This window comes from Bos indicus x Bos taurus, chromosome 10 (genome assembly GCF_003369695.1).
Source record: "Bos indicus x Bos taurus breed Angus x Brahman F1 hybrid chromosome 10, Bos_hybrid_MaternalHap_v2.0, whole genome shotgun sequence".
Taxonomy (NCBI): domain Eukaryota; kingdom Metazoa; phylum Chordata; class Mammalia; order Artiodactyla; family Bovidae; genus Bos; species Bos indicus x Bos taurus.
This window is the reverse complement of record NC_040085.1, coordinates 27,840,216-27,856,035: the sequence shown is the minus strand read 5'-3', so window position 1 is coordinate 27,856,035 and position 15,820 is coordinate 27,840,216. Positions and strand designations below refer to the sequence as shown.

Here is a 15,820-nt window from a genome sequence, read left to right as displayed (position 1 = left end):
ACACAAAGACAGTAATACCAAAAGAAAGAATATTACAGACCAGTACCTCTCAATAACTTAAATACAAAACTCCTCCAAAAAATAGCAGCAAATCAAACCCAGTAACATATAAAAAGATTATACACCATGATCTAGTGGGATTTATTCCAGAAATACAAGGCTGAGTCAACACTGGAAAAAAAAAAAGTGTAATCTACGGTATCAACAAGCTGAAGATGTGAACATAATCAACTGACACAGAAAACTCATCTGACTAATTCCAAAATCCATCCATGATAAAAAATTATCAGCAACTCAATAAAAATCATCTGTAACAAACTCTATAACTAATATCATACTCAAGAGTGAAAGAGTGAATTGTTTCTGCTAAGATCTAAAAGAGCCAAGGATGTCCACTATGACCATTCTTATTCAACACAGAATTTAAAGTTCTAGCCACTGTAATAAGGAAAGAAAAAGAAATAAAAGGCATACAGATGGAAAAGGAAGAAATAAAGCTGCTCATATTTATACATGACAACAATGGCCTATGTTAGAAAACCCCAAGGAATCTACCAAAACACCTCATAGTTCAGCAAGACTGATGAAGTGAATTCCTGTTCACACTAACTGAGCATGCACTAACCAAAACTACAAAGACAGCAGTATATAAACTGCTCCATGGAAAATCAAACACTTAGATATACACTTAACAAAATGTATCTTTAGGATCTATACATTGAAAATTACAAAATGCTAATGAAACTGAAAGACCTAAACTGGAGACAAATCACACTCATAGATTGGAATTTTCAACACAATAAGGATGTCAGTTCTCCCAAAATTGACCAACCAATTTTGTAGACAATGACAATTTCATTCTAAAATTTATATGGAAAGGCACAGATACCAGGACAGTTAAAATAATATTGAAAAATAAAATGGGAGAGATCATTTTGCCCACTATTAGGGCTTACAATACAGCTACAGTGAAACAGTATGTGATTCCTATGGAGGGACAGAGCAATGGAAGAAAATGGAGAACCTACAAAAAAACTCTCAGCTAATTTTTAATAAGAGCTGTTGTTCAGTTGCTTATTCATGTTTGACTCTTTGTGACCCCAAGGACTGCAGCACGCCAGGCTTCCCTGTCCTTCACCATCTCCCACCGTTTACTCAAACTCATGTTCATTGAGTAGGTGATGCCATCCAATCATCTCTTCCTCTGTCATCCCCTTCCCCTCCTGCCTTCAATCTTTCCCAGCATCAGGGTCTTTTCTAATGAGTCAATTTTTTGCATCAGGTGGCCAAAGTATTGGAACTTCAGCTTTAGCATCAGTCCTTCCTATGAATGTTCAGGGTCAGTTTCTATTAGGATTGACTGGTTTGATGTCCTTGCAGTCCAAGGGACTCTCAAGAGTCTGCTCCAACACTATAGTTCAAAAGCATCAATTCTTCAGTGCTCAGCTTTCTTTATAGTCCAACTCTCACATCCATACATGACTACTGGAAAAACCATAGCTTTTACTAGATCAATCTTTGTTGGCAAAATAATGTCACTGCTTTTTAATATGCTGTCTAGGTTCGTCATAACTTTTCTTCCAAGGAGCAACCATCTTTTAATTTCATGGCTGCAGTCATCATCTGCAGCAATTTTGGAGCCCCCAAAAATAAAGTCTCTCACTGTTTCCCCATATGTTCACCATGAAGTAATGGGACCAGATGCCATGATCATCATTTTTTTAGTCTGGAGTTTTAAGCCAGCTTTTTCACTCTCCTTTTTCACCTTCATCAAAAGGCTCGTTAGTTCCTCTTCACTTTCTGCCATAAGAGTGGCATCATCTGCATATATGAGGTTATTGATATTTCTCCCAGCAATCTAATTCCAGCTTGTGCTTCATCCAGCCCAGTGTTTCACATGATGTACTCTGCATACAAGGTAAAAAAAATGGTGACAGTATACAGACTTGATGTACTCCTTTCCCAATTTGGAACCAGTCTGTTGTTTCAAGTCCAGTTCTAACTGTTTCTTCTTGAACTGCATACAGATATCTCAGGAGGCAAGTAAGGTGATCTGCTATTTCCATCTCTTTAAGAATTTTTTATAGTCTGTTGTGATCCACAGAGTCAAAGGCTTTTTAGTGTAGTCAATGAAACAGAAGTAGATGTTTTTCTGGAATTCTCTTGCTTTTGCGATGATCCAATGGATGTTGGCTATTTGATCTCTGGTTCCTCTGCCTTTGCTAAATTCAGAACATCTGGAAGTTCACGGTTCACATACTGTTGAAGCCTCGCTTTGAGAATTTTGAGCATTATTTTGCTAGCATGTGAGATGAGTGCAGCTGTGTGACAGTTTGAGCATTCTTTGGCATTGCCTTTCTTTGAGACTGGAATTAAAACTGACCTTTTCCAGTCCTGTGGCCACTGCTGAATATTCCAAATCTGCTGGCATATTCACTGCAGCACCTCCACAGTATCATCTTTTAGGATTTGAAATAGCTTACCTGGAATTTCATCACCTCCACTAGCTTTGTACTTAGTGACGCTTCCTAAGACCCACTTGACTTCGCATTCCAGGATGTGTGGTTCTAGGTGAGTGATCACACCATCATGGTTATCTGGGTCATGAAGATCTTTTTTGTACAGTTCTTCTGTGCATTCTTGCCACCTCTTCTTAATATTTTCTGCTTCTGTTAGGTTCATACCATTTCTATCCTTTATTGTTCCCACTTTGCATGAAATGTTCCCTTGGTATCTCTAATTCTCTTGAAGAGATCTCTAGTCTTTCCCATCCTATTATTTCCTTCTTTCTTCACAATGATCATTTAGGAAGGCTTTCTCATCTCTCCTTGCTATTCTTTGGAACTCTGCATTCAGACGGATGTATCTTTCCTTTTATCCTTTGCCTTTCACTTCTCTTCTTTCCATAGCTATTTGTAAAGCCTCCTCAGATAACCATTTTGCCATGATGCATTTCTTTTTCTTGGAGATGGTTTTGATCACCACCTCCTGTACAGTGTTACGAACCTCTGTCCATAGTTCTTCAGGAACTCTGTCTATCAGATCTAATGCTTTGAATCTATTTGTCACTTCCACTGTATAATCATAAAGGATTTGACTTAGGTCATATCTGAACGATCTAGCAGTTTTCCCTACTTTCTTCAATTTAAGCCTGAATTTTGCAACAAGGAATTCATGATCTGAACCATAGTCAACTCCCGGTCTTGCTTTTGCTGACTGATTAGAGCTTCTCCATCTACAGCTGCAAAGAATATAATCAATCTGATTTTGGTACTGACCATCTGGTGATGTCCACGTATAGAGTCTTCTCTTGTGTTGTTGGAAAAGGGTGTTTGCTCTAACTAGTGCATTTTCTTGGCAAAACTGTAAGCCTTTGCCCTGCTCCATTTTGTACTCCAAGGACAAACTTAATGGTTATTCCAGATTTCTCTTGAGTTCCTAATTTTGCATTCCAGTCCCCAATGATAGAAAAGACATCTTTTTTTTTTTTTTGGTGTTAGCTCTAGAAGGTCTTGTAGTTCTTCATAGTGAAAGAGCACAAAAGTAATTTAACAGATGAACAAGCAGTGGTCCTAGAAAACAGCTGGGCATTCATAGGCAAAAGAAATGAAAACTGACTTAATCATCATATATAAAAAAATTACTTAAAATGGACTACAGCCTTAAATATGAAATGTAAAATTTTAAAACTTAAAATAGTATAAATCTTCAGGGACCCCGGGTAAGGAAATGCATTCTCTAATGTGATTCCAAAATCAAAATCCATGAAAGGAAAAACAGATAGACTGAACTTCATCAATTTAAACTTTGCTCTATAAAATATTCCATGAAGGTTAAAAAGACAATCTATAGATTGGGAGAAAATATTTGCAGTCATATATCCTGATAAAGGACTAGTATCTGGAAAATAAAAAGAGAAACTTTTGAAACACAGCAGCAAAAAAACAAACAATCCAATGAGAAAACAGGAAAAGAACACAAAGAGATATTTCATCAAAGAAGATACAAATAACTAAACAGAAAGATATTCAACTCTAACCATTATGGAAATGCAAATTAAAACTACAATGAGCTACCACTATGCACCTATCAACACAACTGAAAAACACTGACTACACAAAATGATTGTCGGACACAACTGGGTGCACATTCATATATACACGTTAGCCATTATAATAGCTTAATGGCAATGAGAATGTAATGGAAAGAATGTGAAATATATTACAATCAGGTATAAAAGGAAAAGATGAAGCCAAGATAATCATGAACCTCACTAACTAAATCAACCAATATAAATCAATAACTAAAGAGTGAAATGATGTTAATTCAAAACAAGTAATATAGGAAGTAAATGAAAAAAAAAAAAGTCATCACTGATTCAATTGACTTGAGTTTGAGCAAACTCCAGGAGACAATGAAGGACAGGGATGCCTGGTGTGCTGCAGTCCATGGGACTGCAAAGAATCAAACATGACTGAACGACTGAACAACAACAATATGCAGGTTATTTTCAAATACCTTTTAATACTGATTTTCTAACATAATTGCACAGTGATAAGAGAATAGACTCTGTATGATCTCTTGACCATGAAATCTTTTAAACCTTGTTTTACATCCCTGGATATGTTCCAATGTCTTCTGCTTTGGGAACTTGAATAGAATTTGCATCCTATTAAATGAATATTTTATAAATCTTAATTATGTTGCATTGGTTCATAGTGTTTTTTAGGTCTACTATATCCTTCTACTTTTCTATTCACTCTGCTAACTTTTGAGAGTTTGATATTGAAACTTCAACAGAAAATCATATTTTATCTACTTAAAAAAAGAATTGTAGTATATAGTAGAATTGTATGCTTTAATAACTGTGTTCTGTATTTTCCAAGTTTCTGTTAAATGTGTTATCATACTTTCATAATTTAAAAAATATGAAAAAAAATTGAAAAAAATTAAGAGGAAGTATAGTGTCATCTGTAAAGAGAGTGCTGAAGTGCTAAGCTGATGTTTTCTAAAAAAGAGGAAATAAAAGCAACCAGGAAGGTAATATGAGAATATTCTAAAACTTAAATTTTCAGGAAACCATACAGTGTGTACTAATTTTTTGCTCCCAAAGAGAACAGAAATACAGCAGGCATATTTCTTCCTCTTCAAAGAATATCGATAATACTCAAGAATGAATTATTATCAAACTGCTGTGAGCTCACAAAATTCATCATTGTACAAAAAATTAGCCATACAATTTATTATCTTTTCCAATGGACTGACCCTAAAATGAACAGGTTATTCTACGGGGAGGGAGGTGGGAGGAGGGTTCAGGATGGGGAACACGTGTACATCCGTGGCGTATTCATGTTGATGTATGGCAAAACCAATACAATACTGTAAAGTAATTAGCCCCCAATTAAAATAAATAAATTTAAATTTAAAAAAATAATAAAAAAATAAACTAAATGAATGCCATCATTAGCATTTCTTTCTATCACAACCCTTCACAGCAAAACTGGTCTGCCCAAGGAGCTTCCTCCAACTCAAATTTCCTATTTGCCCGTCTGTGATTCACCTGTAACAATACAACAGAAATTGTTCCTGACATTATTATTTCCTCAAGACTAGCAAGATGGAGGGAGAAGGAAATGGCAACCCACTCCAGTATTCTTGCCTAGAGAATCCTGTGGACAGAGGAGCCTGGTGGGCTGCTATCCATAGGGTCACACAGAGTCGGACATGACTGAAGCGACTTAGCGTGGATGCATGCACTGGAGAAGGAAATGGCAACCTACTCCAGTGTTCTTGCTTGGAGAATCCCAGGGACAGAGGAGCCTGGTGGGCTGCCGTCTATGGGGTCACACAGAGTCGGACACGACTGAGGCGACTTAGCAGCAGCAAGATGGATGTCCACATTCTCCATTCCAGATAAAACCTGCAATATGCTATCTTTCATAGTTATTTAGTTAATGGAAAAAAGGGGATAACATTTTCCCCAAGTTTAATGTATGCTTTTAGTGAACTATGAGTAATTCAGTAAGGCAATATCGCAGAAATGTTGCCTTTGGGAAACAAGCAGATAGATTCAAAGAAGTAAGGGTCAGATTATACAAGTTTATTGTGGTGAAATTAAGGAGATGAAATTGTCTCTAGGAAACTGAGGGGAACTACTAAAGGAATTATCAGACACAAGCTTTAGAAAGTTCAGTATTGTAAGCAATATAAAAGTTAGAAAGAGGTAAAACTGTGCTTTGAAAAAATATTAGAAGCCTTTTCTGAACTGAGGTTTCTGTCTTCATTCATTTACATATCCCCAGTGCCTAGAACAGTGATATCTAGCAAATAGATGCTCAATATATAGCTATTACATGAAAGACTCATCTTTAAATACTGAACTTTCCCTTTTAGTAACGTGGATTCAGTGATATTCCTTTAGTGTAAGGTAAGATTAAAACTCAGCAACATATTGTCCACTGAAATGTGTATAAATGGGTGGTTTAAATGATTTACAAGGAAAATTCACATTGGATTAAAAAAGAAATAAAAGATACTAAAATCAGAAGAAATCTAGTGAAATGGGACACACGGATAATACAGTAAGCATGAAACTGTACAGAAAGGGGTGGGAAATAAAACAGAAATGACATGAAACCACAAAATTCTGGTAACAAGCAGATCCAGAAGAGTAACCTGATAAAATGAAGACCAGAAGAAAAGTAAAGTAGCCAAGAAATGATGTTGAGGGTCCAATGTGGAAAAGCTGGCATTGAGAGGGAATTTCTAAGATCAGTAGATGAAAATAAAAGCTAAAGGATGGTGTTCTGAATGGTACAGAGAGTATCAATAAAAAATTTAAGTGTGTGGGTTATATAGAACTTTCTGTGAGGAGAATAAGGAACAAAATGCTGACACTACCTCTACGCCCAGCCCACTCATTTCCCTAACTCTCTAGTATTATGGTGAACAGGAGAACCAGTCTCTTTTGAGAGAGAGCTGCTGAGTTCCTAAGGGGAGAGCTAATTAATGGAATTGATTTTTAGAGGGAGAAGAGTACTGTGAAGGACTGAAGTTTCACAATGGAAAAATTCACAGTTGGCACAGTGGAAAAAGCTAAGTAGTAAACTGTTATTCTGTACTTTTATAAAGTTCAATCCAAGGTACAAAGATGTTTCCCTGTTCTTTTGGGGCTTTCCATGGTGGTAAGGAAAATGAGTCTCATTTTTAATAAAGCTACTGCTATGTTATAATCACTTTACTCTTTTTCTAAAAAACAAATACTCTAATTTTGCTTTAAGCTCTACTAACTGTAAGAAATTCCATTTTTAAAAAGTTCGAAAGTTTTGGACTTCCCTGGTAGTCCAGTGGTTAAGAATCTGCCTGCCAATGCAGGGGATACTGGTTTGATCCTTGGTTGAGAAAGATTCCATATGCTGCGGGGCAACTAGGCCCATGCACCACAACTATTGAGCCTGAGTTCTACAGCCTGTGAGCCGCAAACCCTTGAGCCCACACTCTGCAACAAGAGAGGCCATCGCAATGATAAGCCTGCATATGATAATTAAAGAGTAGCCCCTGCTCCTTGCAACTGGAGAAAGCCCATGCACAGTAACAAAGACCCAGTGCAACAAGAACAAAATATTTTTAAATGTACCATTTTAAATAATATAACTGTTATCTCACGTGTGTGTGTTATGTGTTAAATCACTTCAGTTGTATCCAACTCTTTGCGACCCTATGGACTGCAGTCTACCCACGGGACTTCTCTGTCCATGGGATTCTCCAGTCAAGAATACTGGAGTGAGTTGCCATTCCCTTCACCAGGGGATCTTCCCGACCCTGGCGTCTCTTACATCTCCTGCATTAGCAGGCAGGTTCTTTACCACTAGTGCCACATTTCATAGGCATTTTAACTTTTATAAACCACTTTTTATCCACAACCTAATTATTAATCAAAAAAATTACTTAATCTCCTTGGCAACTTTCTAAACTTGATGTTTCCTATTTTTTCTTTCTTCAAGAAAGAAAAATTTCTTATAAATTCTAAGTTTATAATGATAGCTATCTTCTAATTTACTTTAACATTGCACCGTGAATTCTTCCATTTTCCACAGAACATATTAAGTAACCCAGGGGTTGTAGAGTCTGATTGTATCTTTCTACATAGCCTACTTCACTTTTGTCATCTCTTGGCACAGTATGTTTTAAAAAGCACAATAACATTAATTAGTGAATATATAGTATTTTATTGTCCTACTACAAAAGCTTAAGAATTGCTAATTTAGATCCCCAAAGTTATTTAAAACTTTGTTTAGAAGGCAATGTTTTAGCAAAATTTTGATATTACTGAAAGTTTATTCAGGTACTTATAAAGACTTTAAAATGTGCTATAATTTAATGTTTTAGATTTTCTAATCATATAAAATTCAACTAAAAACAGTCAAACAATTTAACCTATATATATTGTAAGTTGATAAAATGTCAGCCTATAAAATAAAAATGTCACACTAATAGAGAAGAGCAACTATATAAAAATGAATACAAAAGAGAGTTTCTATCATGGGGAATCTAAAGCTCTATAGTAAAGATTATCTGTACAAATTAACAGTTAAGTTTTAGTTGGCATTTAAGGGAGAAATTAAAGCTATAAAGATTTAGAAGCAAACACAGGATACAACTCATACATATCAAGAAAAGGGTTCTGAGAATCTATGCTTGTCAGAGACCACTCTATATATCTATCTCCAAGTGTCTGGGAGAAAGATAGTACTTTCATTATCTTGGGCTACACCACCAAAGCCTAGTGTTTTTAAAAATTTCTCTGAATTATCAACAAAGTATGAAAGCCAATTACATAAAGCAGTGCTTTCCAACTTCTTCATCAGGCGTACTCAGAAGAACAACAATTATAAGGCAATCAGGAAAGAGGAGGAACCTCGTGGTTAAGAGGTAACCAGCCTGGGCAGCTCCTGCCACTTATATCTATTCATGGCATACAGCTTGGGAAGCTCTAATGTAGATCATCAAAAGGTCAACTTGGAAATAAACTCACAAAAACAAGCAAGTTATAGGCAAGCATCATAGGAAATAATTTCAGTTCACTCTGAATAAATGAATGAATGAGTACCAAGCCAATTATACAAAATGTCACCTTTCTGAAAAAGTCCTCATCAGCTTTCTCGATTTGTGCTCCTTTTCTTATTAAAACAAAATAAACAAACAAAAAAGAGTGAAATATAAGCCTCTGGGAAGCATAATAGGACATTTTTAAAACAAGTACTGTAAACCTAAGACTGGAAAAACTTTCTACCAAATACTTCTTTCACTCTTCAGAAAAGTTATCTTTCATCTTCACCACTATTACCAGTATTTTGACTATTATAAGCCCTCTTTAAAATATCTAGTATTTATTAGCTATGCCAGTGGCTATAGGCACCTCATTAATAATTACCTATTCTTTCTTAAAGGGCCTAAGTTTTTTCCTGAGGTATGAGGGGCAGGTATCTTTATTTCTAGAATTCATCCAAGGTAGAAGATTCTAAGATGTCACCAACAGACAAAATGAACAGAGAACAGAGTTTTTTTAGCAGTATTTTTTAAATGATTATTACACAGGAACAGTATTAAAATGCAGTTTATCATCAAGGATTTTAAAGAAAACTATCATTAACTTGGGAAGACTTTGCAAACTTATGGATTCAACCATCACAGTGAACATCTTTTTTATATTACTAGAACCCAGAAAAATGGACTAAATTAAAACCAATCGGTAAAAATATCTATAGAAATGGACATTAATGACCTCAAAATGCAGTGAAAACGAATACATATTTTAATTCTATAACTGCTTCAGAAGTATCTTAGAAGTGTATTATGCAGCAGAGGGGGCCAATTAATGTTTATATCAGTGTCACTTCCCATTTGTCTTGAGACTTCACAAAACTGCTATCTTCAATTTATAGCCATGTATTATTGCTCTGCCTTTGATCATACAATTTGAGCATACAATTCAAATGCTTTATTACAGCTATTCCCTACAGAAATAAGGCAATCCTACACAGAGATACATTTATCCTTCCTATTTCACAAACAGTAAGCTTTCTCAAGGAGAAACGGCTAACTGAAACAACAGTTATGATTCCTAGGTCAGTGTTTCCATCAAAAGGACCTATTTTCTTGTTAGTTTATTATTTTACACCTTAGGATTATGTTAAAGGCACTTTTTTATGTCTCATCACAGAAAGTAAGTTTGGATTATGTCCAAATCCCAGGCTTATTCTCACTAAGCTTTATGTCAAAAATCACACTCTGAGCAACCACCTGAAACATCAATCTGAGCTTATTCTCTGACTAGCCTTCACTCCTAGTGATGCAAATTTGGTTCCTTATTTAATTATCTTCAAGTAAACTGTCCACATTCATTAATATGGCCAATACAGTAGTCCCTTGGTATCCATAGGGGACTGGTTCCAGTATCTGCCTTGTCTGTTTGGCCCCTGCTGACACCAAAATCTGCAGATGATGAAGTTCTTTCACATAATGGCATTGAATTTGCATATAACCATATGCATCCCCTCTCCCATATATTTTAAATGATTCTCCAAATTATTGATAATACCAAATATAAAGTAAATGCTATGTAAATAGTTGGCAGCACAAGGCAAATTTAGGTTTCACTTTTTGGAATCTTTTTCCAAATATTTTCCATCTGTGGTTGTTTGAATCCACAGATGTGAAACCTATGGATATGTAGGGCTGACTGGGTTCTGTTTCATTTTGATTTTTTTCTTTCTCTATTTCATATCTAGGTCATCATTCCATGTTCTTATGCTTTCTCGGCAAGATGTTTTTCTCCAATTCTTTCTCCACCTTTGATATCTTTCTTCTCTTTTTCCATCTCTACTATTAAGAAATGCCTTTGTGTACTGTGTACTAAGTCACTTTAGTCGTGTCTGACTTCACTACCCTATGAACTGGTGCCCATCAGGTTCCTCTCTCCATGGGGTTCTCCAGACAAGAATACTGGAGTGGGTTGCCATGCCCTCGTCCAGAGGATCTTTCTGACCCAGGAATCGAACCCACATCTCTTACATCTCCTGCACTGGCAGGTGGGTTCTTTAACCACTTAGACTGTGACTGTTTTACTCAGTTTCTAAAACCTACAACTTCTCCAACACTTCCCAGTCATCAATAGCTTGGACAAAAAGCATTACATGTAAGTACAGGTCACCATGGGCTCTTTCTTAGAAGTCTACAGGCTATATTTTAAATAAGCATCAGTATATGCTGGGCAGTGTGTTATCCAAGGTCAGAACCACATTTAAACATTTACACTTTTAGAGATGACATGTTAACTTTATTATACATACTTCTGACTTCAACTGGGGTTTCTTATAAGCCTAAAACCACATTCTGATTAACTGAGATACATCGTCAGAAGGGAATACTAAATTTGTAAAAAATTAAGAGTTAAAAGTCTTTCAAGATGATTTAGGGAAGTCATTAAATCAGATTTAACTGAGACAGAAACTGGAGCACAGACAAGTTAGCTAACCTTTTAAATTACTGAAATAATTCAGGAGTAAAAAATATGCAGAAACCAAGAATCAAAATTAAAAGTAGGTTTATTCAAAATATTTATATATGAATATTATTCAAAACTTAAAACACATTTTCAATAGAAATAATATTATAGATGCTGAATGAGCTCACAAAGCAGTCTACAAATACATATTAATAGTTAAAGGGAATTCTAGCTATTTTCAAGAGCCTTGGAAATTTTGAGAACTTTATTCTCATTTTCTAAGTTCTGCTTGATGCAGAAATGACATTAACATTTCTCAGCTTCTCAGATATGATTATTTTTCGGCTCATAAATGATATAAAGGAGAAACAGTTTTCTACACTAATTAAGAGAGTAGATGCCTAAAATTACCAAAGGTTGGATTCAAAATTTAAAACATATGAATGTAAGGAAACACTTATCTGTGTAGAAGATAGTAGAGTTATAACCTAGGATGGCCACCTACTAGTCACATGATGAGCCTCGGCTGATAGAGGATGAAGGGAGCATGAATCTGAGAACACAAGAGTCTAGAGTAGGGGCCAGATATCCACAGCTACTCAACTCTATCACTGCAGTGTGAAAGCAGCCACAGACAAAACGTTAACAAATGAGCTTGGCTATGTTCCAACACATTTTTTTATGGACACTGAAATTTGAATTTCATGTTCATAAAACCATTACTGATTTTTTTCAGTCATTTAAACGTGCAAAATCCATTCTTAACTCATGGGCTGTAAAAAACACACGACAGGCCTGGATTTGGCCTGTGGACTATAGCGCCAATCTCCAATTTAAGTAACAGTGGGGAGAAGGCGAGAAAGTGCACTTGGTTTAAAACTAGGGGGACTATTCATGAATGTTCTTGCATTAAACCTAATCAGAAAAGCAGCTCCCCTTCAACATGTGTACAATAATACCAGTCCCACATGCAAAGAAAACAGGCATACTGTGCTGTCTTTAAAAGAGTTACAGAAACAATCATCAATCTAGGACAAAAACAATTGCCATAAATAACAGTATACTAATCATAATTTTACAGAAAATTCATTCTGTACAACTTAAAATTATAGAAAAAGATGCATTATTCATTACCATTTTGTCCCTGAGTCGCTCTCCACGGATAAAAAAGTCAGCACAGCCATTCTCTTCCTGGTGAGGGACTTTGAAGACAGTGACGCAGCTTAGTCCACTCCCTCCAAGTGGTAACCATCCACCACTTGAGTCATCCCGGGTCATCACCACAGCTCGCACTCGTGCATAACTATTACTAAAATAGATGCAAAGATTAGAAATTAGCTTTTCCATAAACAAAAAACCAGCCAATATGTCAGTCTTCTTTGAGAAACCAAAGACCACATCACTTAACGTGTGGTACCTAAGTGTTTACTACTTCCATGACAGTCCAGAGAAAGTAATCTAATTGAAAAAGGTCAAAACCCAGAGTAACTAACTTAGAGTTTAACTTTTATTTTGAAGATCAATCTCACAATAAAAGACTACAGATCTCTTATTCCACCACTTGAGTAGTTCAAGCAAATTTGATTGCCATGGAACAAGTAATGAAGGATCCTCAAGACAAACTTGGAGAAGGCAATGGCACCCCACTCCAGTACTCTTGCCTGGAAAATCCCATGGACGGAGGAGCCTGATAGGCTGCAGTCCATGGGGTCGCCAAGAGTCGGACACGACCGAGCAACTTCCCTTTCCCTTTTCACTTTCCTGCACTGGAGAAAGAAATGGCAACCTGGAGAACCCCAGGGACGGGGGAGCCTGGTGGGCTTCCGTCTATGGGGTCGCACAGAGTCGGACACGACTGAAGCGACTTGGCAGTAGCAAAGACAAACTACAGAGACTACCATCAAACTTGTCTATGTATGTCCGTCTCCTAGCATATAACCAGACAAAATACTGTTGTATTCTAGCACATTTAATTGTGACACCGCTATGCTTCTAACATTTCTGAAATATATTATAAACAAAATGCTGAAACAAACATGCTTAGCTCAGGTACATTTTCAATTTTTCCCTAACAACTAGAAATCTAAACCACACAAACATATATAAAGAAATGTTTTATTAACCCATCAGGCAAATTGGTCTTTTCATGCTCTCTTTTTGGCAAACTATTCTTGAGGTACACCACATTCCAGTTCCATTCAGAATTACTTCCTAATATTCCACAACTATTTTTTACATAAAATCTAAGAAATGTTTCATATAGTAATGTTCTAGATAACTGACATCTAAGCATTTTAGTTCTAAAACTTCTAATACAATAATCATTATATTCTTTCTAAAAGTCAAATATCTTGCCAATTTCTTAGAAAATTACACTGAGTTTCTTAGAAAATTACACTGAAAATTACACATGTCTTGGTTATTACAACTATCAACTGAGGTGCAACATAATAATTCTGTGCTACTTAATATCTCTGAATGTTCTTTGCCAGTTGTCTCTTCTGTTGTCAGAGTGCCTCTGAGCACTCTGGGTCTGAGACCCACTCCTTGTTTTTTTTCTATTTTATATATCGACATTTATTTGACTGAGCTGTATACTCTATATATAATCACATATATTGATATTAAGTATAAAATTTCACAAATTCTGACAAACATACACATCTACACAACCAACATCAAGATAAAGAACATTTTCATGACTCCAGAAAATTCCCTGAGGCCTCCTGCCCATCAAATAGGTAACCAAGGTAACCACTGCTACACAAGGTTTCCAATATACACATTAGTTTTGCCTGCTCTGGGCCTTCTTATGTATGGAATCAAACAGAAGCACCACTTGCACCCTCCCTATCTGACTTCCTTCACTTATTGTGTTGTCACATGAGGGCTTCATTCTCTGTCAACACTAAGTAGTCAGTCCTCTCACTGAATAAATAAATATGCATCACAATTCATGTTCCGAGGTGTTGGCTATTATGAATAAGGCTTTCACTAACATTCTTATGTTTTTTTGTAGATGTTTTCATTTCTCTTGAATAATTACCTAGGAATGGAATTGATGAGTCATAGGGGAGTATATTTAACTATATAAGAAACTGTTTTCCAAGGTGACTAGACCGTTACATTCCTATCAACAACGTATGATAGTTTCAGTTACTCCACATCTGTGCCAGCATTTGGTGTTTTCAACTTTTTAAACCATACTCACTGTAGTAAGTATATGAATGCGTGACGTCGTGCTTTTTTTTCATATGCTGGCTGGCCATTTGTATGCCTTCTTTTTAAGCCGCTTATTTTGTATTATGTTGCCTTTTATTACTGATTTTTAGAAGTTCTTCATATTTCATAACACAAGTGGTTTTCTGTCAGAGAGTTGTATTCTTTTAAAGTTGCACGGTGTTGGTCGAGTAAGAAGTCGAAAGTCAAACTTCATTATAAAGTTGGATCCTAGCTCAGCATCTTACCTATATGTCCTTGAGAGAGTTACAATACCCACCTTTAATAAACTAAAACAAAGCCTAACACCTAATAAACACTTATGTATTATTGTGCTTAGTCATTCAGTCGTGTGCGACTCTGTGTATCGTTTTAAGTTTATTATTAGTACTACAACAAAGATTTTAAAATTGAAGTACTTGTCATACTGGTAATTCAAAGCCAGGTAGGAGCTGGGGGGGAAAATTGCAAATTCAAACATAACTCTCTATTAATTACTAGGGTCAAAATAATTCTTTGCAAAGAAGTTCTAAAAGTCTTTAAATTTACATATGACCATTCTAAGCTTTTTATGATTCAGTTACTTACAGGCTCTGATTCTTACCTATCTGGGCTCAACTGTTAAAAATCTTCCATTCAGAGAATTGGCCAGAGGAGGTATGGGTACATAAAGACCAGACTGAATTAGGTATCTAATTCTAATCCTCCTCATGGGCTAAGCTGGAACAAGTACCATCCTAAGAAGCTTGGCGGGATAGAAGTAATAATAAATGAAGGTTATTTGGTTAACCAAGAATTTAATCAAAGGATATCCAGAAACAGCACATTATCTTACACGTATCTGCTTCAAATTATATATCTGTGAATTGAACTCATGCATTTAAAGCTCAGCACATCTGAGGTTCAGTGAAGTTACAAAGTCACAAGGTGGAACTTTGATCAAAACCAAAATTCAAGGTCCCAATAATCATTTAAGTGTTTATTTCACTACAGGATCCTGACTCTTCTCACCTGATTATGTAGTAAACTGGAAACTGAGAATTTTATACTAGATTCTGCAAGACTGGAGAAATCTAAGGAGTAAAATAACCCAAT

At 35.9% G+C, this 15,820-nt stretch overlaps 1 protein-coding gene across 1 annotated transcript in view; it reads right to left on the bottom strand.

Moving 5' to 3' along the window:
- Nucleotides 1-15,820, bottom strand: part of SPRED1 (sprouty related EVH1 domain containing 1) — a 121,799-nt gene that overhangs the window by 48,146 nt on the left and 57,833 nt on the right. The window contains exon 2 of the mRNA XM_027553492.1: nt 12,641-12,815. Within this exon, the coding sequence (XP_027409293.1) occupies nt 12,641-12,815 (175 nt within the window). The remainder of the gene's footprint in view (nt 1-12,640; nt 12,816-15,820) is intronic.